Source organism: Dipodomys merriami, unplaced genomic scaffold, assembly GCF_024711535.1.
Source record: "Dipodomys merriami isolate MVZ:Mamm:240054 unplaced genomic scaffold, mDipMer1.0.p SCAF_14, whole genome shotgun sequence".
NCBI classification, from domain to species: domain Eukaryota; kingdom Metazoa; phylum Chordata; class Mammalia; order Rodentia; family Heteromyidae; genus Dipodomys; species Dipodomys merriami.
In genome coordinates, this window is record NW_027202715.1 from 4,058,254 (window position 1) to 4,084,024 (window position 25,771).

The 25,771-nt window shown below is 38.3% G+C and overlaps 1 protein-coding gene across 6 annotated transcripts in view; it reads left to right on the forward strand.

Annotated features, from left to right (window-relative positions):
• Positions 1-25,771, forward strand: part of Kat6b (lysine acetyltransferase 6B) — a 172,826-nt gene that overhangs the window by 16,239 nt on the left and 130,816 nt on the right. For all 6 annotated transcript variants that reach the window (XM_070020641.1, XM_070020640.1, XM_070020638.1 and 3 more), the window contains exon 3: positions 501-1,352. In XM_070020641.1, coding sequence (XP_069876742.1) covers positions 732-1,352 — 621 coding nt within the window. In that variant the 5' untranslated portion in view covers positions 501-731. The remainder of the gene's footprint in view (positions 1-500; positions 1,353-25,771) is intronic.

The following is a 25,771-nucleotide window of genomic DNA, read 5'->3' on the forward strand; positions in this document are numbered from 1 at the left end:
CACTTCCGGTTTTCTAGTGGTTTATTGGAGATAGGAGTCTCATGGTCTTTCCTGCCTGGGCTGGCTTTGAACCGAAGTGCTCAGATCTCAGCCTTCTGAGTAGCTAGGATTACAGGCGTGAGCCACTAGCTTCTGGCTGGTAATCCATTAATATTAATGACTTAGATGTTCTCTCTCTTTCTTTTGTAATACTGGGGATTGAACCTTGTGCTTCCTAGCCAAGTGTTTATCACTTAAGCCACACTGCCATCCAAGCTGTGATGGCTATACTATGTGACTTCATATAAATAAGTGGAAAAAATTCTGAGAAAACAAAATCTTTGTCAGACTGTGACTTAATTTGTGATTGGAAAATATAGTCACTGTCTCTTGTTCAGCATTTCCTTATCATTAACTCCTGTGTTGTTTGTATCTAAAAATGTAAAATTATACAATATTTTAATTTATTTTTAAAAATTATAGTGTTAAGACCCATTTTTTTCTCCTTTTTGTCTTTGAAGGTCTCCCAGTTAAAGATGTTCTTCACTTGAATGCAATCTGTCCTGTTGGTAAAATAAGAGAGCTATCAACATTGCCTTTTTGTCCTCTTTTAAATATCTTAAAGATGGATGTTTGTAAGATGTTCCTTAATGTGGTCTGCCTATTTGTTGAATTGTAACTGACTTTCAAGTTCTGTTAAATACAAAGAAAACCTCTATGGGTAACTTTTGTGTTGAAGTCACTTGTCAACCATGGTAAAACTTGCAAACCCACTTTATACAGAGTGGATTCTTGAAGCTATACAGAAAATAAAAAAGCAAAAGCAAAGGCCTTCTGAAGAGAGAATCTGCCATGCAGTCAGCACGTCCCATGGGTTGGATAAGAAGACAGTCTCTGAACAGCTGGAACTCAGTGTTCAGGATGGCTCAGTTCTCAAAGTCACCAATAAAGGCCTTGCTTCATACAAGGACCCAGACAACCCTGGGCGGTTTTCATCAGTTAAACCAGGCACTTTTCCTAAGTCAACCAAGGGGTCTAGAGGATCATGTAATGATCTCCGCAATGTAGATTGGAATAAACTTTTAAGGAGAGCAATTGAAGGACTGGAGGAGCCAAATGGCTCCTCCTTGAAGAACATAGAGAAGTATCTGAGGAGCCAGAATGATCTCACAAGTACCACCAACAACCCAGCCTTTCAGCAGCGGCTGCGACTGGGGGCCAAACGTGCCGTGAACAATGGGAGATTGCTGAAAGATGGACCACAGTACAGGGTCAATTACGGGAGCCTAGATGGCAAAGGAGCACTCCAGTATCCCAGTGCTTTCCCATCCTCACTCCCACCTGTCAGCCTTTTACCCCATGAGAAAGACCAGGTAAGTGAAGGAGGAGAGTTTCTAATATCCTCAGATTTTTCTAATCTCAATGTTAATTTCTTTTACTCTTACACTTTCATTAAGTTTTACATGGACAAAGATTCTTCTAGTGAGGTATTATAAAATCGAATGTTTTACTTTAGAACAGGCTTTTATATTTTAAGATTTATAATTGTTCCACATCATATATTGGGCTAAAAATTGTTTTAGAAAATATTAAGCTTTTCTTAATCACTGGCCAAGAATTTAACATGATGACCTTTTTTTTTTCTCCTGGTACCGGGCCTAACTTATACTCACCTTTGTGATAGCTAGGCAGGTGTTCTTGTACCACTTGAGCCCACACTCCCTAGTCCTTGTGATTTACTTTTATTCACGAATTGTTAATCAATGAATATTACAAGGTACTTTAATCTTTAATCTTCCTCATGACAGCATCTTAACTGGCTGTGGTGGTACATAACTGTAATCCTTGTACTTGGGAGACTAAGACAAGAACAATGTAAGTTTGAAGCCAGATCTTGTCTCAAAAAACTAGGAAAGAAAAGAAAAAGGGTCATATATAGTTTTAGACACCTAAGCAACATTATTTGTTTATCTTTCAGCATGATTTTTAGAGAATTACAAACTTGTGTAGAAAAATAATTTTGTGTGCGTGTGCCAGCCGTTGGGCTTGAACTCAGGGCCTGGTTTCTATTCTGAGGTTTGTTGCTCTTGAGCATTCTACCACTTGAGTGAACCACAGCTCTACTTCTGGCTTGTTGGTGCTTAATTGGAGAAAAGAGTCTTACAGATTTTCTTGCCTGGCCTGTCTTTGAACCATAATCTTAGCTTTTAAAGTAGCCCAGTCTGGTGCCCAGCCAGACTTCTTATTTTAATACTGGTAACTTTTGCACTCCTGAATTGTTTTAATATGTGACCTAATACCTAATAGTCCTGCTTTCATTTTTTTATTGTTGAATTCTCAGTGTGTCTTTTTTTTTTTTTTTTTTTTTTGTCATGGTTTCTATTAGCACAGGCTTGCCTTGAGCTAACCATCCTTTCATCTCCTCCTGAATGCTGGAATTACAGCCATGCACTCCATTGCCTCACCCACTTTTATTTCTCTAGGCCTTCTGTTATTTTTGTAGCATTATGAATGTTTGGTTTCTCCTTCCATTCCTGCTATGACTAAGTCTTCAGTTTAATATGATTTTCCTTTGTTGTTCAAAACTTCTCAAGTAATCAACCAAACTAGAACCAAAATCTAACACCAGTGAGATGTTTGTAAGTCTAGTCCCCCAGTTTTGGGGCTTGTTGTTTGCTCTCAGTTAATTTTACCTTCTCTAAACCTTTAACCATTGTTAACAGAGATAGTGGTTATATATTTAAGCTATATATTTTGAAAGGGTTGAAACCTAACTGTTGGAAAAGCTGGTTAATTTCTTGAATGCCATGTACCTTTTTTTCCCTCTGGGTTTTAGCTGGTAGAACTTGACTAGGTTTAGATCATTTGAAGCCTAGAATTTATTTCCCTTCTATATTTGTACCTTAGCCTTCTACAATATTTATTTTATCTGTTGATGGTATTTTTTTAAACCAACCACTAATAAAGATGAGTGAACTCTGACACTTTCTTCTTAATAATATTTGTTGAAAAAATATGAAAGTGACTCATCCTAATTTTTGTGTCTGACACAGCTCCTTTAGGCACCTCTATTTCTCCTTAAGATATTTTTATTAGTGTTTATATATAAGTATTTATGATAAAATTCCTTAAGGGAATATAGAACCATTTATTAATAGATTTGGGTATCGTTGTATGTAGTCTCCTAAAATATGCAAGGTTTTATAGTTAGCAGGTATGTAGAATAATGCAGGCATCTTTAGTTAATTTAGCAGTATGGTTTTCTAATTTTATGATCTAGGGGATATTTTTACTTGTGGTAGTAGAGTCTCCATAAATTTTCCGTAGTCCTTATTCTATCCTTCACTTTAACCTTGCTTGTCGTTTCTTGCTAACTTTACTATATTTTTTTAAGGCAGCATCTGTGTGGAAGTATTTTTAGTCTAAAGGAAAATTCGTGTCTGAAAGTGTCTAGGATTGAGAAAAGAGTAATTTATTGCTTAGCATGCAATTGCTACTGTTCTTTTTATGACACAGATCTCTGAATTGTCCAGTTAGCATCATCATTAACAAGAGAAGCTAAGAAAATGTGTCCTACAACTTTTACTTAATGACATTTGGGGATTAGTTCTTTCAAGTAACCATAATCTAATTCTTGAGCAAATAAAAAATAAAAACTACTTCCAGACAATTTGGCAACATGTTTCTGTTGCATATAATGATAGCATTTTTTTTCCTTGAAAATTTTAGTTCAATTGCATATAATGTATTGCCTTTTGAACTTAGAAGTGGTAAAGAGTTTAAAACCATGTAACCTTGCTAAATGCACACACCACACACAAATACACACACACACACACAGATACACACATAATTACGCACACTCTAGAGATATATTAGAAACTCTTAACCTGAGATCCACAAATGAATAAATGTGCTTAGGTAAGTAGATTAGTGCATACACCCCCAAATGATATAAATATACCTTTCACCCCATTTTTTTTCCTTTTTGGCAAGACTGGGTCTTATGATTGCTAGTAAGGAGCTCTACTACTAGAGCCATGCCTCTAGCCTTCCCAGCATTTTTTAGGCACATGGTCTGTAGCTTTATCAGATTTTTTAAGGGCTCCAAAATGACATATAGCCAATGTGAATATTTTTTTGTACTGCTAGAAATAGTTTATTTTTATCCTAAAATCATAATATGATTAGCCTATTTTATATATATATATATATATATATATATATATATATATATATATTTGGAAACAGGGTCTCTGAATAGCTTAGATTGGCCTTAGCTTCTCAAATGCTGGGATTGAGCAAAGCACCATCACATGTGGCTATGACTCTTGATTATACAGACTGTTTAATCTCTGTGCATATTGGTTGTACTATAGTTTTGTTCACATAGAATTTTTCCTGTCTGGGTATGCACCTGAGCCATTACAGGTCAAGTCACCACATCTACCCTCCCTCCCTGGAGATGGATTCTTGTGAACTTTTCTGTCTGGCCCTGCCATCTTCCCAATCTCAGCCTCCAATGTTGCTGGGGATGACAAGCATTCACTACTGTACCTAACTGTGATTTGAGAAAAGGGGTTTTGAGCACTTCTGCATGGACTGGCCTAGAAAACCATGATCCTCCCATTCAAGTAGCTAGGGTAACAGTTGTGAGCCACGAGTGCCCAGTTTAGATTATCATTCTTGATATTCTCAGAGTTTGTAGAAATTGCTCTGTGGGAGGAAACTTAAGCTATACATAGAAAAAACTTTTCAGAGATGGTGTGATCTCATGTACAATTTAGTCAAATAATATCTTTCAAAGAAGCTGTCATCCTTTTTGTTGTTTTTGAACAGTTGAATTTAATTATAAAACAGAAAATAAAAATAGTAAGATAATAGCTGGTGTTTTATAAGTGTTAAGTACTGGCACTATTCCAAGTGCTTCATTTTTTTTTATCTCCTTGACTCATCACAGTAACTGAGGGAAGTAGATTATTATCCTGACTTTATAGATTAAAATCTGAGGATCCAATCTTAAGCAGTTTGCCCAAGGTCACTTACAGAGCTAGTAAATGATCAAGTCAAGATTCCAAAGAGATAGTCTTACTTCAGAGTCAGGCTGCTAGGCTTTTGCCCTTTCTAAATTTCTTCCTTTTTTCTTTTTGAGACAGGATCTCACTAAATAGCCCTAGCTGGCTTCAAACTTATGATCTTCCTGCATCCAAGGATTACAGTAGTAAACCACCTGTTTTTTTTTTTTTTTATTAATAGTAAAAGTCTCTTTCAGCTCTTCAAATGATTAGAAGCAATTTTCCCATAGATTTCTCTTTGTAAATATCATAGTTGGAATGAGCTTATTATAGTTTTTTATTTTTTTAAGCAGATGCTATTTATAATATTAGCAGTAGGGGAATACAGTAGGGAAAGCAGTAAATCTTTGTCTAATTAGATTTAACATCATCATTATTCCTATGCATGACTGCTAGAAGGAATACAATGTAAGTTAAAATAGAAGGGCTTCTTTCTAAAATGTAATTGCACATCTTCTGATAGTCTAGAATTCAAATTGGGTATTACAACACTGGCTTCTTAGCACAAATTCTTTGTATTTATTTAAGAAAGCTCTCTCTGGTGAGGTGATATGGAAATGAATTAAACTACTGAAGATAAAACTTTATCTTTGACTTCGTGAGGAAACTCCTAAAGGATAGTATTAGTGTTTCTCATTAAAAGTGGTAAAGCTCAATTAGGTTGGATTATGAGGACTTTAGAAAGTCAAATATTCTAAGAAAGACTTCAGTTATCACCAGACACTTTGTAGCAGTAAGATTCCATTTGAACATTTAGCCTTTACTATTTTTATAAAGTCAGTTTAGTTCAATTTTAAATGGATTCCTGGGTATTTAACTTTATTGAGACTATCCCCCAAATTTAGTAAGTGTCAAATCTTATAATGTTTCTGCAAATTCTCATTCTGAGCTGGTATCATTACCAAGTAGGGTTTTTTTAATGTTTTTTTCTTGAAGAAATGTTCTATGAGAATCTTACAAAAACCTTCATAATTAGAAGAGTAATGAGATTTTCAGAAAATATTGTTTTTTAAAGAAACACAGATGATTAGAAATGAAGCTGAGAGACAGAATCTAGTTACTTGTCCATACACTTTTTGTCCTGTTTGTTTGTTTGTTTACTTATTTATTTATTTATTTTTGAGACAGTGCTTACTGTAGAGCCCAGGTTTTTCTTTTTTTTTTTTTAATTTAAATTTTATTTTATTTTATTTGAGAACATACTGTACAGAGGGGTTACAATTACATTGGCAGGATAATGCATACATTTCTTACCAAGCATTGCAGCCTCCTCCTTTGTTTACCCTTCACCTCCCTTCCCAGCCTCCCCCCTCCCCCCCACAGAGCCCAGGTTTTTCTTGAACTTGCAGTCTCTTATCTCTTGAGTGCTGAGTGCTGAAATTACAACTTTGAACCACTATGCCCAGCTCCCTAGCCTAAAAAGAGAGCATTTTAGTAGAAATCTTGTCAATATAGCCAATATAAAGTATTAACTGAATATACATGCACACCCTACATGAATTTCTTGAGTAAATGACATAAATTAAATAACATAATTTTTAGATTTTCCTTTCTTTGATTGTTCTCTGCTCTTTTTTTTCCCTTATGCAATCCCATTATCCCTGCCCTACTGCATATTCCCTCATGTCACTTGGATTTCCCCAGTACTAGTTAATTTTTGGGGGGGTCTGGTCGTGGGGCCTGAACCCTGGTCCTGGGTGCTGTCCCTCAGCTCTTCAGCTCAAGGCTAGCGCTCTATCACTTGAGCCACAGCATCACTTCCGGCTTTTTTCTTTTTGCTTATGTGGTGCTAAGGAATTGAACCCAGGGCCTCAAGCATGCAAGGCAAGTGCTCTACCACTGAGCCACCTTCCCAGCACCCCCAGTACTAGTTTCTAATCCTAAAGGAATAATTGGTAATACCGATTTTTTTGGCAGAAATATCCAGTTTTTTATGCGAGGCAAGCGCTCTACCACTGAGCCACCTTCCCAGCTCCTCCCCCCCCCCCCCCCCGCCCCCCAGTACTAGTTTCTAATCCTAAAGGAATAATTGGCAATCTGGATTTTTTTTGGCAGAAATATCCATAGTTTTTTATGCTATTAGAGCACCCCAATGTCCTTTCCTCTGTTGACCTTAATTTTCCTTTGAAGGTGTTACATTTCCCAAAGAGTTAGTTAAGTCATTAACTGAAAGTTTTGTAACATCCTGAAATATTACAAACTTCAAGCTTAATTTTGGAATTTTAGAATCACTAAAGTCTGACAAGAAACTATTATGATGTGAAAGATCAGGTGGATTAAGTACTTGCTGTTCCAGGATCAGGGAAGGAGATGATTGTATATAGTTCTTGTTGTTCTTATAATTAATTAAGCTTCAGAAGTTCTTAAAGGGAGCGCAGAGTGAGGGTTGCCTTTGGTAAGCAGGTAGTTCCAGTTGTCAAGGCATTATGGAGAGGGAGGACACTCAGATTGTCCCCAACTACTTAGTTGGGTCACCTGGAAGATAAAAATGAATAGAGACTCTTTTCATTGCTCCTGAGGCATGACTGCTTGTTCCACATTTGAGCTTTTATCAAGATAGGACTTGTCTAGCCTTTTAATAAGATAGGCTTGAGGTAAAGCACCTACTGCTAAGTGGAGGCCTTTTGATTGTTCAAGTGAGTGTTAAATCTTTGGCTCTTAAATGTACAGTATTTGATACTTTCGATACATTTTGCACAACTCTAATCTTGTGTTGAAATATATATTTGGTTTGTAAGAGCAACATGTGGTTACCTTTGTTTATTTTTTTTTGTACTGCTGGGAATTGAACCCAGGGCTTCATGCTCTACCACTGAGTCACATCACTAGCCCTGTGACATTTCAGTGTGAAGATAACCTGTATTTTGTAGCTTTGAAGTTATTAACAGCTAAGTACTATTTTCTCATTTATTCTGACCTTATCTTAAATGGTAAATTTTACTTGCGCGTTTCCTTCAAACTTAAAATGGTACATTTTAAATGTTTCTTAAAATAGATGTCCACACTGGGCACCAGTGGCTCATACCTGGTAATCCCAGCTACTCAGGAGGTTTAGATTTAAAGGTCTCAGCTCAAAGTCAGCCTGGGCAGGAAAGTTGGTGGGACTCTTTATCTCCAATTTATCACCAAAAGCCAGAAGTAGAATTGTGGCTCAAGTGGTAGAGTGCTAACCTTGATGAAAAAAGTTCAGGGACAGTGCCCAGTGCCCTGACTTCAAGCCCCAGGACCAGAACAAAAAAATAAAATAAAAATATAATATATACTATATTTAATCATATAATATAGACTTTTTAAAAATATGTGTATGTGTGTGGCATGAGCATGCCAGTATTAAGGCTTGCACTCAGGGCCAAGGTATTGTTCCTTAGTATTTTTCTTCTCAAGACTGGCACTCTGCCACTTGAGCCACAGATCTGTTTTCCCATATTCTTTATATATCTAGATCTAGATAGATCTAGGTATATATTTTTTGAATTATTTCTCATCTATGGGAAATGGGATTGTTTTATCATTGTAGCAGCACATTTTGATTGTAGAATTTGACTTTGTTTATACATTTATAGTTTTCTGTTTTGTTTAAATAAATACCACATATTTGATAAAATTGTTCTGTAGCCACACCAATATTTAAAATGTGAATTTGATCTTAGGAACTTTCATCTCATCCATTAATGTTTCTAAGTATATAAACAACAATTAGCTTACCAAATTAAAGTTAGTGAATGAATCAGCCATGTAATTTACTGGTGACATTTTGAGTTAGTGGGGCCAGAGGGAAGTATGTTTTTATTTGTGGGTATGTGGGTGCTCATATCTTGCCATCTTCAGGTGGTGTTGGGGTTTATATATTGTAAAATACTAAAGGCTCTTGTGCTTCACTTTGGGACTGGATCATTTCCCAAAAAAGTCTTTAGGAATGGCAGATTTTACATTAATGTTTTTCATTATACAAGTGAACCTTTCAATTAGCAGAATGTGGTGTAGAACATACATTCTTTTGCTTCATTTTATGAAAGGTAATGCCTTGGAAAATGTGCAAAATGAGTGTCAGAGTTCTGGAGTAAATGATATTTTAAACTATGAGACTGTTCTCTATAAAGAAATAAAATAAATAGTAATCATTGGTCTAAGGAAACTCCAGGAAGGATTTGTGTTAATTTGACAAGTGGATTTAAAGTTCTTTTAGCCACTATTTTCTGGAAACCACCTTTGTTCATACATCCTTTCTCTAATTTGCTTCACTTTTGATCTTTGATAAACCAGCTGCAATTTTGTTTCATTAGCAAACTTAACTGGTTAACAGATGTTCATTTTGGCTTGATTGTGTCCTTTCTATTAGAAACAGCATAGGCATACATAAAAACCATGCTGTGCTGTTTCCTGTCTGTAGCTAGACTGGCAGTTCAGAAGAGCAACTTAATTTCATTTACAAGTTCAGTTTTAATTCCTCAGTATTATTCTTATAGGTATACAGACATCTTAGCTCTTGTTCCCCTCATCAGGAAGGTCTTTTGTTGTTAATCCTCCTCCATCTGTTAGTCTAGTACACTTCCCTCACCCACTTTTTTTTTTTTTTTTAAGCATTGCAAAATCTTAGCATGCAGGGAAAAAAGGTATTGCAGGAGAGATAATTGAGATGTCAGTGACTCTTCTACAGTTCAAGGGAAGGAGTGGGAATAGCCTGGTGAATTTAGATAATTTCTTCCATCTTCTTTGATGTGAGCTAGCTGCCATATGGAGAGCAGTGAGGCCTACAGGAAGGAGGTGAACCTGGTCTGGGCTGCCTGTGATGTTCAGAGCAGTGTGGGCTGGGTGCCAGAGGCAACACTCTGTGATTTCTCTGGTAGTTTCTGATGCCACCAGTCCTGATTTTTATAGGTTTCCTGCCATGCTTGTTACCCTCCAATCATAAGGAGGAATGGATGATGAAGTTCAAGAAACAGTGTAAGGATTATAAGTAAGAGAGACAATAGTAAGAGGAGACAAAATGCACAAAAAATAAATCCAGTAATATGAACAGACATCAAAAGGTGATTCCCATTGGATGTTTGACCTGTTTCTAAAATGGTGTTTTGATATCATATATATGCCTCCATCCTATATAACACTATACAACCAGCTATTAGCCTTGAATTGTGAGTGAAGTTGCAGAAAGTAGGATGTGTTAGTGGAAGGGTGTGGACTGTTTAAATAAAGTCAGGTTTTCATTGAACTACCAGTGTATGGAAGGGACTTGGGAAAGGTAAGCAGTGGAATTATTTTGTTTTGGAAAAGTTGAAAGAGCGGTATAACAAATACTACATTTCTTTCAGTTGGATTCACCATTTGTTAAAATTTTATGCATTCTTTCTCTTCCTGTATGTATTTGTGTATGTATGTATGTTGATGTGTGTCATGTGTATGTGTATGCAAACATACACCTATATATTCACAATTTTTAGACAAACTATTAGAGAATGAGTGGCAGACTTTATATATTACAACCTTAAATGCCTCCCAAATGTCATTTATGAATTTTGACTTTTGATCTAGGACCTAGTAAAGTTCATGCATTCCGTTTGGTGTTTGCCTCCTTTATTTTTGTTTTTGTGATACTGAGATTAAACCCAGGGCCTTGTGCATGCTAGGAAAGAAGTCTAATGTTTGAGTTACTTACTCCCTAGTCCAACATATAAGTTCTGGGCATTAGGAAGTATGAACACTTTTGGGGGAACAGGGTGGGGTGGGAGTGACATTATGCTGCCTGGAACACAGTGGTTTCTGTAGCCTTTAAGTCAAATTTTGTGTTTAAAGTTGAAAATCTGTGAAAGTTTTGAGTTATGGTGTACCATAGTCTGAATCAGCTTAGAAAGGAGTAGATTGTAGTTTTATGGGAGTAACACTGCCTGAGACTGGTCCAACAAGCCTGAGTTCTAGGTCTACTTTTTTTGGCCAGTCCTGGGGCTTTAACTCAGGGCCTGGGTGCTGTCCCTGAGCTTCTTTTGCTCAAGGCTAGCAGTCTACCAAATGAGACACAATGTCACTTCTGGCTTTTTCTGTTTATGTGGTACTGAGGAATCGAACCCAGGGCTTCATGCATGCTAGGCAAGCACTTTACCACTAAGCCACATTCCCAGCCCATGATGATACATTCTAAATCCTTTTCTTTCTTTCTTTCTTTCTTTCTTTCTTTCTTTCTTTCTTTCTTTCTTTCTTTCTTTCTTTCTTTCTTTCTTTTCTTTTCTTTCTTTCTTTCTTTCTTTCTTTCTTTCTTTCTTTCTTTCTTTCTTTCATTCCTTCCTCTCTCTCTCTCTCTCTCTCTCTCTCTCTCTCTCTCTCTCTCTCTCTCTCTCTCTCTCTTCTTTTTTTGTGGCTCATGGGAATTGAACTGTAGGACTGGGCACTGTCCCTCATCTCTTCAGCTCAAGACTAGTGCTCTATCACTTGAGCCACAGTGCCACTTCTGATTTTCTAGTGGTTTATTGGAGATGAGAATATCACAGACTTTCATGTCCAGGCTGGCTTTAAACCTCCATCCTCAGATCTCAGCCTCCTGAGTAGCTAGGATTACAGGCATGAATGGCCACTGGCGCCGGGTTACATTCTGAATCATTTCTAAAGGCTGAAGCAGAGGAGGACATCTGCCACCATTTTCTCCTATTTACTCCTCCAGATTAAGATTAGATTTGCTAGTATGGCTTTAGGCGTTTGGAAATGTTTTGCTTATTTTTTCCTCCATCCCTTAGTTCTCCTTTCTTCCCCCTCTCCCAACCCACAGTCTTTCTATGTGATCCAGCCAGGCTGATCTGGAACTAACTCCATTCCTCTCCCTCTTTCTCCTTTCCTTTATTTATTTATTTTTTGTGCCAATTCTGGCTTGAAATCCAGGCTTTGTACTTTTGCTTGGCTTTTTCACCCAAAACTGGTGCTGTACTATTTGAGCCATGCTTCCATTTTTGCATCTTGCTGGAAATCCTTAGATCTTGGTAATCACTAGTTAGGATTTACAGATGTGAGCCCTTGCACCTGGTTTTGGCCTGAAACAGTCTCCCAAGTACTATTATTATAGGCATGTGCCAACATACTCAAAATGTGTGTTTGGTTTTTTTAATTTGTTGTTGTTTTTTTTTTGACAAGTATGTTTTTTTTTGGACAAGTTGTAGGAAAGGATCTTTCATTTAAATAACCTCAGAATGTATGCAAAGAGTAGATAAGGCTGTTTGTTTTTTTTTTTGGTCAGTTGTGGGGCTTGAACTTTGGGCCTGGGCGCTGTCTCTCAACTTTTCAGCTTGAGGCTAGTGCTCTACCACTTGAGCCTCAGCGGGATCCTCAGATCTCAGCCTCCTGAGTAGCTAGGATTATAGGCATGAGCCACCATGCCCAGCAATAAGGCTGTTTAATAAGACAGACGCTTTAGTACTATTTTAATGACTGAATAACATCTGAAGAATTTTGTGTATGTTATTTAAAGTATATAACCTCAATTAGAGAACTCTAAATAGGCTTCAAAAGAAGCTGAATTACTTAAACACACACACAAATCTACCAAAAAACATGCAGGTAGATGTATGTGATATATATATTTTTTTTTTTTAAGGAAAAATTCACAAAAATGAACATCAAATTAAAGCAGGGATCTCTTAGAGTTCTTCTTTTCCCTTTGTTTCAGTGTTTTAGCACAGTCTTCTTCAGTAGCTGCAGTTAGCTTGGAATGCTTTGGAAATACCGACTGTTGCCAGTTGTTAAAGAATAACTGTTTAGTTATCAGCCTATAAATGTGCTTTCTAGTGCTGATAAAAAGATGATCTTTCATCTGATGAGGCTTGACCTTCTGTAAACCTTCTAGCTAATCTCATTTTTCACTAGCTACTGAAATATAACAACATGCCAACAATTACATCCTCACAAAGCATTTATACCAACTTATAAAATCACCTCTTATTGGAAAATCATGTAATATCTTGATTTCAATTTAGCATGGCATGTTGGCTAGCAATAAATCTTGCTAGTGTATGAACATAAGCCTGCAGGCAATTTGGAGAACATTGATCAGGTACAAATTGTATGTATTTTTCTAGCTTCTAAAAGTTTCTGAGGAAAATGAAATAAATAGCTATTATTGTCTTTTTAAAAAATCTCTAATATGCATCCTGTGAAAAGTGCCTTGATTCTCTTGAAATCCATTTTGTGTATCTGTGTGTTATAACACAACAAAACCCAGTTGCTATGGTTAAAACATGTATATTGTACTTGAAGACTTTAGGAAACATGATATTCATAGTAAACGCATTGCCCTTTAAGCATGTAAAATGTACAAAATAATTTAATGAACGCTGAGAGATGAATACTGTTACTAGCTGGCCACGGAAGGTGACTTGCCCCAAGAATACACAGGAAATAATGGAGCTATTGTTTCAACCCTGGTGTAGTTAGCCACTTCATCACTGGTTGGATCTGTCTTAGGAGGTTTGTGGGCTCTGAAATTGTATGTGAAATATTGTGTGTATGTTTGTTAAAATTATGTTTTGAAGCCTCCTCTCCCTCCCCCTTCTCATCAGAACATTTGGCTTAGATCACTGGCTCCTCAGCTTTGCTGCATATTAGGATCACCTGGAGAGCTTATGACATTTAGCTGCCCAGTTAACACTCAGAAAGTTGGGAGGGAGCCAATCTTTAAAGCTTCTTGAACTGGGTGTCCATGGCTACTTATGAGGCTGAGATCTGAGAATCAATATTTGAAGTCAGGCACAAAAATCTGTGAGACTCTTATTTATAAACCAGCAAAAAGCGGTAAGTAGAGTTGTAGCTCAAATGATAGAGAGCTAGTCTTTTTTTTGGGGGGGGGGGTATGGTCGTGGGTCTGAACTCTGGGCCTGGGCACTGTCCCTCAGCTCTTCAGCTCAAGGTAGCGCTCTACCACTTGAGCCACAGCGCCACTTCCGGCTTTTTTCTTTTTGCTTATGTGGTGCTGGGGAATCGAACCCAGGGCCTGAGGCATGCAAGGCAAGCGCTCTACCACTGAGCCACCTTCCCAGCCCAGAGAGCTAGTCTTGAGTATAAAAGCCAAGTTAAGAGTATGAAGTCTTGAATTCAAGACTAATACTGGCACACACCCAAATAAACTTTGAAGATCTCTGAAAAATGCCAGCATGCCCAAAATTGAGGACCACACTGTTTGAGAATTAGTCTTTTGGGTGAACAGGGTCTGCTTATGTGGTGAGGAAATAATTTAGAAGTGCTAATCGGGCAAAGTCCATGTTCTTGCTTAAAAATATTTTATGTTTATTTATTTATTTATTATTTTTGTTGGTCATGGGGCTTGTATGCTGGGCCTGGGCACTGTCCCTCAGCTCTTCAGTTCAAGGCAAGTGCTCTACCACTTGATTCACAGCGCCACTTCTAGGTTTTCTGGTGGTTTATTAGAGATAAGAGCCTCATAGACTTTCCTGCCTGGGCTGGCTTTGAACTGTGGTCTTCAGATCTCCTGAGTAGCTGGCTTATAGGCGTGAGCCATTGGTACCCAGCATGTTTTATTTTTAACTAATTAGTTAATAATTTTTTGTGACGCTAGGATCTAACCCAGATCTTGCATATGCTAGTCATACACTCTACCACTTGAGTCACCTCTATAAGAGCTTTTAGACACCTCCAGTCTGACATTTTGCTAGTTAATTGGAGATGCAGGCCTTTTCTGCCTAGGCAGAAAAGTTCCTGTGAGACTATATTTTTTTTATCTGTCGTGGGGTTTGAACTCTGGGCCTGGGCGCTGTCCCTGCGCTCTGCACTCTACCCCTTAAACCACAGCTCCACTTCCAGTTTTCTAGTGGATTAATTGGAGATAAGAGTCTCATTGACTTTCCTACCCAGGCTGGCTTTGAATCGTGATCCTCAGATCTCAGCCTCCTGAGTAACTAAGATTACAGGGGTGAACTACCCGGTGCCCGGCCCTGTGAGACTCTTATCTCCAGTTAACCAATCAAAAACTAGAAGTGGTGCAGTAGCTCAAAGTGGTAGAGTGCTATCTTTGAGCAAAATGAGCTCAGGGACAGCATCCAGGCCCTGAGTTCAAGCCCCATGACCAACCACCCCTGCCCCCCCCCCCCCCAAAATAAAAAGCTGACTTTCAGGATTATTTATTAAAATTTTTTTCTTATTATGATGCCCCCCCCCCAAAAAAAAATAAAAAGCTGACTTTCAGGATTATTTATTAAATTTTTTTTTTCTTATTATGACGCCCTTAGAATCAATTTGTCAAACCTAGGACTCTCACTGTACTCAGCTTCACTTTAGCCTTTGGTATTGCATTATCATTAGGTTTTTTTGTCCCAAAGATATTCTATTTATACATATACAGTTTTGTTATTTGGGAATTTTTTGCATTTAATAAAATGTCTGGTCTTAGAGGTCAGTCTATAACAATGTGTAGGAGATGCCTTCTTTTCTTTTTTTTTGGTCGGTCATTGGGGTTGAACTCTGGGCTTGGTCGCTATCCCTCAGCTCTTCAGCTCAAGGCGAGCGCTCTACCACTTGAGCCACAACGCCACTTCCTGTTTCTAGTGGTGTATTGGAGATAAGAGTGTCAAGGACTTTCCTTGCCCGGGCTGGCTTTGAACCATGATCCTCAGATCTCAGCCTCCTGAGTAGCTAGCCTTGAGTAGCCTTGAGTAGAGCGCTAGCCTTGAGCTGAAGAGCTGAGGGACAGCACCCAGGCCCAGAGTTCAGGCCCCACGATGGACCCCCCCCCAAAAAAAAAAATTTAGTGTACTATTTCTAGTAATTATTTTCTTAATATTTTCTTCACATGACCCCACTGCAGAGGTATCACAACTATCTTCTATGTAAGAAAAAAAAAGCATAAAACTGTCTTGGGGATAATAATTGTATTTGAGCCAAATATTAAAAAGTATTAGTGTGTCCTTCCTCCCTCCCCCTTCTCCCCCAGTTCTGGGGTTAGAACTCAGAGACTCAGGACCTGGGCTCTGTCCCTGAGCTTCTTTTGCTCAAGGCTAGCACTCTACCACTTGAGCCACAGTGCCACTTCCGGCCTTTTCTGTTTATGTAGCACTGAAGAATCTAACCCAGGGCTTCATACATGCTAGGCAAGCACTCTACCACCAAGCCACATTTCCAGCCCAGAATTAGTGTTCTTGAGTATGATAAGGGTATATTATGACTTAGAAGCTACTTTTGAAATTATTTCATATTGAAGTGTCATGATGTTGATAGGATACTTCTAAATGTTTGAGCAAAAAATACAACAAAAGTGTGTGTGTGTATGTGTGTAAATATATGGGTCTGAGTATATATATATATATATAAAATATATATAAAGATATGGCCTGAGAAGGTGGCTCAGTGGTAGAGTTCTTGCCTCGCATGCATGAGGCCCTGAGTTCCATTCCTCAGCATCACAGAAGCAGAAAAAGCTGGAAGTGATGCTGTGGCTCAAGTGGTAAAGTGCCAGCCTTGGGCCGAAGAGCTGAGGGACAGCACCCAGGCCCAGAGTTTGGGCCCCACGACTGACCAAAAATAAATAAAATTAAAAAGATATATACATATAAAGATATGAGGTCAAGATGTGAATGATTTGTGAAAGTAGGTAAACGGTTCATTAAACTAACAAGTTTTCTGCAGAGTAGACATTTTTTTCAAGATGCAAATTTGAAAAAAGTACATAACTATATATATAACTAGAATATTCATTCAAGACTTAATTGCCTGCCTTTCTTTCTTTTCTTTTAATTCTTTCTTTCTTTCTTTCTTTCTTTTTTTTTTTTGCCAGTCCTGGGGCTTGAGCTAAGAGTCTGGATGCAGTCACTGAGCTTTTTCCTCAAGGCTAGTACTCTACCACTTGAGCTACAGCACCACTTCAGCTTTTTCTGTGTATGTGATATTGAGGAATCAAACCCAGGGCTTCATGCATGCTAAGCGAGCTCTGTACCACTGAGCCACATCCCCAGACCTCTTTCTTTATATAGAGTTACTAAAAAAAGAATCTCGATCATAATTTTAAATGGCCTTCTTTGCCACAAATAGGAGGTAATTGTGACTGTTACTTAAAACAGTTTAGCATAGTTGGTTATTGTCAACCAGGGCTCTAAATCTGAGACCTCCTCTCTCAGAAGAAGATTAGCAAGTATTACAAAGATGTTGAAGACATATTAGCTTTCTATTAATGGGAGAGTATGAAAGAAAATTGAACAGAGAACAACTTGTTCACTCTGGTTCAGATCATTTCCAGTCTCACTTCAAAGCATCTTGACTACTGGTGATGGTATTCCATTCCTTGGGAAATTATACATCAGGTGATGGGGATGTTAGTGTTAGAAGGAATTTTGTTCATAGTGCCTGTTGAATCTTTTTAGTTTTCTGTGTTGAATCATCATCATCATCATCATCATCGTCATCATCATCATCATCATCATCATCGTTATTTTGAAAACTATAGATGGATGCAAGTTTTGGTTTAGTGGTGTCCTGGCATGGAGCAGATGTTAGACATTATGGTCTCAATCACTATTGGTTTCTTGCTTTGAAATTGCTCTTGTAGTTGGATTTCTTTTTGTGCTCTCTCTCTCTTTCTCTTTTTCTCTCTTTCTCTGTGTGTGTGTTCGTTCTTTGCTACATTGTTCCTACTGTGACTTGGAAGCTGTATTGGAGGCTTTGCCTCTTGAACAATGAAAGGGTCCAGATTGGGTCTGTCTCACATTTTGTTACCCTCATTCAAGACTCAATTGAATAAAACATATTACCCATCTGGCCTGGAAATCTCAGTGGCACTCAAAATAACTTACTAACAAGTTGTTGGATCATGATATCTTGAGATTTTTCTGAAAGTTCAGCTTCTTTTTAGCTGTTGCTAAGGGAGAAATTTCATTGACATGAGGGACACGAGGACATGTCTGCATATTGCCAGTTGTTTTACAGGCATTTGGCTCTGCCGCTTTGCAGATGGTTAGACTCTGGGTGGTGGTTGAATATGTGCTGATTATCTTATTGAATTAAGGTACCCTTTTGTTGTCCACTGAATCCTGCAGACCAGTTGGTCAGTGAACAGCTGCTCTTGTGGCTTGGTTTGGATTTTGAAGTATACAAAGACAGTCTTAAAGGGTGGTCAGTCTAATCCAGGTATTAACAAAGTAATAACTGAAAGCCTCTTCCACTTTTGACAGTTTTCTGTTCTGATGGAAGTAAGTGAGCAAAAATATTTTTACTTTATTTGCTAAATTAATTAAATGATGAAAAACAATGGTTTGTTGAATGTTTCCCTGAATGCTTCAACTTTTTCATTACCTAATACTTTAAGTTCAAGACAATAAGCTTTTACAACATTTTTATGTTGGAAGCAGGCGTGAGCTATCAGCTCCTGGCAGTCTGTGTTTGAGGATCATATTGGACTATTGGAGTTAATAATACCATCACTTAGCATTTTATTCCGTCTATATAACATTTTATCTGTAGGGCTATTTTGTTTTAAACTTTATATTTTTATATGGAATCTGTCAGGACTGGATTTAACTTTATCTTTACTTTCTAAGTAAAGTAGCTGGGATTATAGATGTGAGTCCTATACATGAATTTCTCTCCTACTCCACCCCCACTCCACTTGTGTGTGTGTATGTGTACGTGCATGCATGTGTGTGCCAGTGCCAGTTCTGGGGCTTGAGCACTGGGCCTTGGCGCTATACTGAGAGTTTGTGCTCAAAGCTAGCACTCTATCACTTGGGCCACAACTCCACTTTCAGCTTTTTTGGTACTTAATTGAAGATAAGAGTCTCATGGACTTTCCTGCCCAGGCTGGTTTTGAACTTTTATCCTCAGCCCTCAGCCTCCTGAGTAGCTACGATTATAGGCGTTAGCCATCATGCCCTTGGCTAACTTTTGTAAAAAGTAGTTGATTAATTCTTTACTTATTCAAAAGTATTTATTGAGTTTCTACTCTGTGCCAATTGCTTTCATGTAATAATTTCAATGGGTTTGTGTGATAAGTAAATTAAGGCAGTTATTAGGACCATGTTAAGAGATAACATGGGGCTGGGAAGGTGGCTCAGTGGTAGAGTGCTTGCTTCACATACATGAGACCCTGGATTTGGTTACTCAGCACCACATAAACAGAAAAGGCTGGAAGTGGCACTGTGGCTCAAGTGATAGAGTGCTCACCTTGAGCTGAAGAGCTCAGGGACAGCGCCCAGGCCCAGAGTTCAAGCCCCATGACCGATGGGGAGGGAAAAAAAAAGAAAAGAAAAATGAAAAATGAAGAGTGAAGTGAGCAAGTATGACTAAATCTATACACTGCTTGCATTGTTACAAGGTCCTACTATCCCCACAAGAATGAGAAAGCGAGCCAGGAACTGGTGGCTCATGCTGGCAAGCCTAGCTACAACAGAAGGCTGAGATCTGAGGATCACAGTTTAAATCCAGTCTGGACAGGAAAGTCCCTGAGACTCTTATCTCCAATCAGCCACCAAAAAACCAGTAGTGGCTCAAAGTGGTAGAGTGCCAGCCTTGAGCACAAAAGTTCAGGGACAGTTCAAGCCCCATGACTGACCAGAAAAAGTAAAAGAAGGAGAAAGCAAAGGAAGAACTTGCTTGGGCGGCTGCCTTTGGTTGTTCTGTGTTGTGTAGTTCATCAGTTATTGAAAAGCTGTAAATCAGGTTTTCTTAAATTACCCTCCATTTCTGTCTTTATAGTCAGCAGTATCTTGAGAAGTTGTTTCCTGTTTAGAGACATTTTAGGTTCACTGCAAAACTTAGTTCTTAGAAGGGGCAGAAAATTTTCATATTCCACCTGCCTTCTACATGTGTGTATTCTCTCCCATTATCAGATCCCCACCAGAGCAGTATGTTTGTTACAACTGTTGAACTGAAAGCCCTAATCTGGATATGAGATTTCATTCTTCATGTTGTATGTTTTATAAGTTTTTAGTTTTAATTTTTGGTAGTAGGATTTTGACTCAAGATCTTGCTAAGCAGACCATACCCCTAACTTTTAATTTTTTTGTTAAATTGGGGGTGATAATATTCATTTCATAGAACTAAATATTCACTAAGTAAATACAGGGTAATGAGTACATGCCTGTAATCCCAGCACTTGGGAGGTAGAGGGAGGAGGATCCTGAGTTTGAGGGAAGTCTGGATTATTAGTGAAACACTGTCTTACAGAGGAATAAAAAAATACAACACTTTGAATGTTTGTGATGGTAGACGTAACTATTATAAGAAATCAATCCAGGCTTACAGTATACTGTTATAAGAAGTCAATCTAGATGTGGATTCCAGATTAGTATAGAAGGAAGGAGTAGCAATACTGGCTGTCATCTGTATGTTCTATATGATAATTTTTTTTAGCTACTTCCGTTGAGTAGTATATTAAAGCAATCTTGAACACGAGGGAACCTTGTTACTGGATTACCATTAAATGGTCATGTCAAGTAACCCTAAATCAATGTAATGGAAAATTGTCTTCCTTTTCCTCAAACATTTAATTTGTGGGTTTTTGTTTGTTTGTTTGTTTTTGTTTTTTCAATTGTGGGGCTTGAACTCTGAGCCTGGGTACTGTCTCTGAGCTCTTCAGCTCGAGGTGAGCTCTCTCCCACTTAAGCCACAGTGCCACTTCTGGTTTTCAAGTGGTTAGTTGGAGATACGAGTCTCATGGACTTTCCTGTCTGGACAGGCTTTGAATTGCGATCTTCAGATCTCAGCCTCCTGAATAGCTAGGATTACAGGTGTGAGCCACCGGCGCCCAGCTTAATTTGCTTTTTCTTGATCACATGTCATCCTTCCTTACTCTCAAGGTGAGAGAGAGAATAATTTTTACTATACTGCTGTGTCTTCACACAAATATCATATTAAAGATCTTAGATTTGACAAATGAAACTTCTTTATTTCCAAAAGGAACTTATTAAACCAGTGAAGTTCAAAAATCTAATTCCTGTTTTGTTTTGATTCTCTAGTGTACCATTTATTCATCTTGAATAAATACACACCCTTAAACATCCTACAAGGCAAATAGATTCTTTTTAATTAGTGGCTTTGTATACAGAATTTTATCATCATGACATTTATAAACCAAAAAATGGACAAATATTTGCCCTTGTGGCTTCATGTCAACATTGTTCACTATTTAAAAAGCTCGGAATATATAAATGTATTGTCCCCTCCCCCTTTTAAACCACAGCAGTGGAAAATAGATTTCAACTTACTTTTCCTAGGAGCACATCTGCTCTATTAAATAGGGAATGTGGATGATACATATAAAGTATTCTTTCTTGGGGACTGGCATTGCTTTCTTTCTGTTTGAACAGAAACTTCAGAAGCCGTTCTTTTATTTTCTTGATTCTCCCCATCCTTCCCACCCTGATCCTGGGGCTTGAACTCTGGATCTGGGCGATATCTCTGAACTTTTATGCTCAAGGCTAGTGCATTTGAGCCACAAGTTTACTTCTGGCTCTTTTTTGTGGTTAATTGGAGATAAGAGTCTCATGGACTTTTCTGCCCAGGCTGGTTTTGAACCACCATCCTCAGAGCTCAGCCTCCTGAGTAGCTAGGATTACAGGTGTGAGCCACCAGTGCCCACCTCTTGATGCTTTTTCTAATGTTCTTTCTGCAACAGCATCTTTAAGTACTTAGTCAAAATTTTATTTTGACACGTTATTGTTCTGATAGTTATCATTCAGAATTACATATCAGTTTACATAGAACTTTTATTCCAAGGTAAAATTAAGCCAACCATAGGGTTTCTAGGAACAAAATAGTAAAGAGCTGGGTTTTTGTGTCAATGTGGGCAATTTATTCCTGAGAAAAGAAACCTTTAAAATGCTTAAGTATATAATAGTCTAAAAATCCTAATAGATGCTTTAAAAAAAAAGGTGGTTGATTGTATTAAAATAATTTAGAGAGGCTGGGAAGTTGGCTGAGTGGTAGAGTGCTTGTCTTGTATGCATGAAGTCCTGGGTTCAATTCCTCAGCACCACATAAGCAGAAAAAGCCAGAAGTGGTTCTGTGGCACAAGTGGTAGAGTGCTAGCCTTGAGCTGAAGAGCTGAGGGACAGCGCCCAGGTCCAGAGTTCAGGCCTCACGACTGACCCTCTTCCTCCCCCCCGCCCCCCAAAAAAATAATTTAGAAACAAAGAGGATTGATTTTTGCCAAAATTTGGAAGATATGTTGTATTTTTCAAGGTTTTACTGCAGTTTTTTTCTTTTTCTTTTTTCTTTTCCCCTTTTTGGCAGTTCTGGGGCTTGAACTCAGGGCCTGGGTACTGTCTCTGAGCTTCTTTTTTGCTCAAGGCTAGCATGTTACACAGTGCCACTTCTTGCCTTTTCTGTTTATGTAGTGCTGAAAAATCGAACCCAGTGCATGCTAGGCAAGCACTCTATCACTAAGCCACGTTTCCAGCTCCCTTCTTTTTCTTCTTCTTCTTTTTTTTTTTTTTTTTTAGCCCCTGCTTAATTTCAGCTATTGTGGGTGGTGATTACACTAAGCCTGCATTCAAAAATCATTTTAGGTCACTTAGGTTATAAAATATGCTTAAGAGGCTAATCTTTTTTAAGCCTCAAAAATAATTAAGATGAAAGAACAGATAAACCATGTCTAGAATGAATAATTTATTTGTAAACATCCTAGATGCTAAGAAGAAAAGAAAAAGATATTAGCTTATAAAATTAATAATGCCAGTTAAGGATGCCTAGAAGCTGAAGCAGAGAGAATTTTATTCTTTTTTTTTTTCTTCAGAATATAGGGATAATCCATTTGGGATTCTAATCCTATCACCTTATCAATGAGTAATAATATTGACAGTCCTTCCCATTAAAGGGAAAATATTTGTAAAAATAGTGCATGCTGGCAACACAAAGGAAAATTCAAACAGTATTTGAAGTAAATAACATGTATTGAAGTAACCTCTTCCCCAATGGCAGTAAACTCCTATCCAAGTAGCTACCACTCATTCTTAGCCCTCAGAAAGGATAGTGTGTTAAATGACAGCCTAGTGGGGCCATTTTGTAAGGAGTCATGATATATGATCTAGATGCATATTTGTGTGATGTGAGTTGCATTTGGCTGGAATACATGACTCAAGGCAGGGCAAGTGTGATGAAAAATATAGATTATAGAGTTGTGAGCAAAGCGTTGTGGTACATGTCTCTAGTACTAGCATTCCCAAAATGGAGGTAGGAGTAGTGAGAATTTGAGAGTAGCCTGGGCTACAAAGTCCTTGTAAAGGACTACAGATACTGCTCGCTAAGTAGGCTTTTGAGCAGGTATGGTGGAAGGAGATAGTATACTAACTGAGGGAAGAGAGATCTGGGATCTGTGGTACTGAGTCCTGTCTGTGTATGTTGATGTATAGACGTTTGTTTTCTTAGCCTTCTGATTTATAGACATTTCTATTTCAAGTTGTATGAGATGAGAGATAATGGTTACAGATGTGAGGATAGGCCTCTCGGAGTACTATTGTTCTTGGAGTCAGCTCAGGAAGTTGGGCCAGTTTTTCATATTCTTACTGATTATTTTGAGCAATTATAGTTCTCATTTTGTTCCCTGTAAATAATAATCATCCTAGTAAATACTTTATCAAACAATTTATTTTTACAAAAAGGTACTTTACTATGTAATATATAAACATCTTTGAATGTTTAAGAGTAAAGACTTTTCACAAGAACATGACTTGTTTTAAAATATTCCTGTTGCTGTTTTTTGTTTGTTTGTTTTTTGAGAACGGAGTGCTTACTATAAAGCCCAGGCTGAACTGAAATTGGAGTTCTTCCTGCCCCCACCTCCTGAGTGTTGGGATTATAGATGTGTACTAACATATTGGCTTGTTTCTTAGAGGAGTCTGGATGACCGCTGATGTGTCATTGTGAGAGCCCTCTCTTGTCCTCTCCTTAGTTATGCAAAATGGTTCATGCATTACTATGTCCACCCCCACGTCCCTGAAGCAGAGGCAGAGGCAGAGGCTGGGCCAGAGCTTGACATGGTTGTGAATATTGACTCTTTTAACCTTCTATGTGTTTGGGCCTTTTACTTCATCTCTGGGCTTCAGCCTTCTCAGATTAAGGGTGAATATAGTACTCTTTTAAACTGCTGTGCTAACTACACTTAAGCCTGATTATGGCTCTTGTTTTCATTTTCTTAGGAAATGTCAAAGGTGTATGAGTTAAGTATGTTTAACTCAACATATAGAGCACTGGTAATGGTATATTAAACAGGTAGGATTCTTTGTCTCTTGAAGCCAGCAGTTGCAGGTAGGTGTTCTAATTGATGCAACCAGCTGCTTGGGTTACCACAGTCTTCACAACTTCTTGCTTTGTTCTTTTTACTGAAGAGGTCTCTCATTCTCACCAAGTAGGATTTTTCATATCCAGGCTCTGCTGGTTTGTTCCTGTAGGGGAAAGGCAGAACGGTCGGAGGCTAACAATAAAAACTGTTTCCTTTTAATTTAGAAAATGAGGCACTCCCTGGGGCTTCTACTTATATCTCATTGGTTTGGGCAGAGTCATGTGCAAATAGTCTAGGAAGTCACGAATCTAGTTTATCAGTGTCTTTGGTTAGTAGGCAAGGGCAAAAGTAGTGGGAATGGAGTTGTATTATTTAGACTACATGGTAGTAGAAAGCTCAAGGTCTGTTCAGGTGCCCAATCGTCCTTGTTCTCTGAGAATCTTGGGGCTTTCTAGGAGTGGGATTTTCATCACTAGCTTGAATAGTCCTATGAAACCAAGATGGAAGCTGGGTGTCGATGGCTTACACCCAGCCACTCAAGAGGCTGACCTCTCAGGATCACAGATCCAAAGCCAGCCCATGCAGAAATCCCCAAGATTCTTATTTCCAAGTAACTGGCCAAAAGCTGGAAGCAAATGTATGGTTCAAGTGGTAAAGTGCCAGTGTTGGGTAAAAAAGGCTAAGGGAGAGTGTGAGGCCATGAGCTCAAGCCCAATACTGGCGTATGTGTGTGCACGCACAAAGACACATACAGACACACACACAGAGAAAACAGCAGAATGATGGTTCATTCTTAACTTTTCTCAGATGATCTGTGTTCCAAAAATAATGGAGAGAGAGTTGGTACAACCTTGGCTTGCCTTTAAAAAGACTAAAAAAGTAGCTTAATTTACCCCAAGAAATAAGTGATATTAGAACAGGGAATCAAGCTGGAGGCAGACCTCCCTGGGAGCACCATAGTGCCTATGAGATTTGGACACATTTTAGGACTTTTGCCACCCAACTTCAGGGGCTCTCTTTACATTACCAGCAACCTGGATGCATTCTGAACAAAGGACCCTTTTCAGTGGAAACAATTGTGTTTCTAGTCCTGCTTCTAAAGAAACTTTTCCCGCGGATAGTATAGTGTTTGCTTTTCCCCATTTCTGTTTCTCTGGCCAACTAGTCTCTCCCCTTCTGGTAGACAGTCTTTGGAGTGTGTTGTCTTCAGGCAAATATTTTCATTGTTGTTGTTATTGAAGTATAACATATACCATAAAATTCACACCTTTAAAGTGTATCACTCAGTGGTTTTGTGTGTGCGTGTGTGTGTGTGTGTGTGTGCGCGCGCACGCGCATATGTGTATGAAATCATGTAACCATCACTATTTCATTACTTCAATGAAATCCTGTGCTCATTTGCAGTCACTGCCCATTCCCAGCTTCCCTCAGCCCCTGGCAACCACTAATCTACTTTGTCTCTAAGGATTTGCCTATTTTAGATATATCATATAGATGGAATCCTATAGTAAATGGCCCTTTT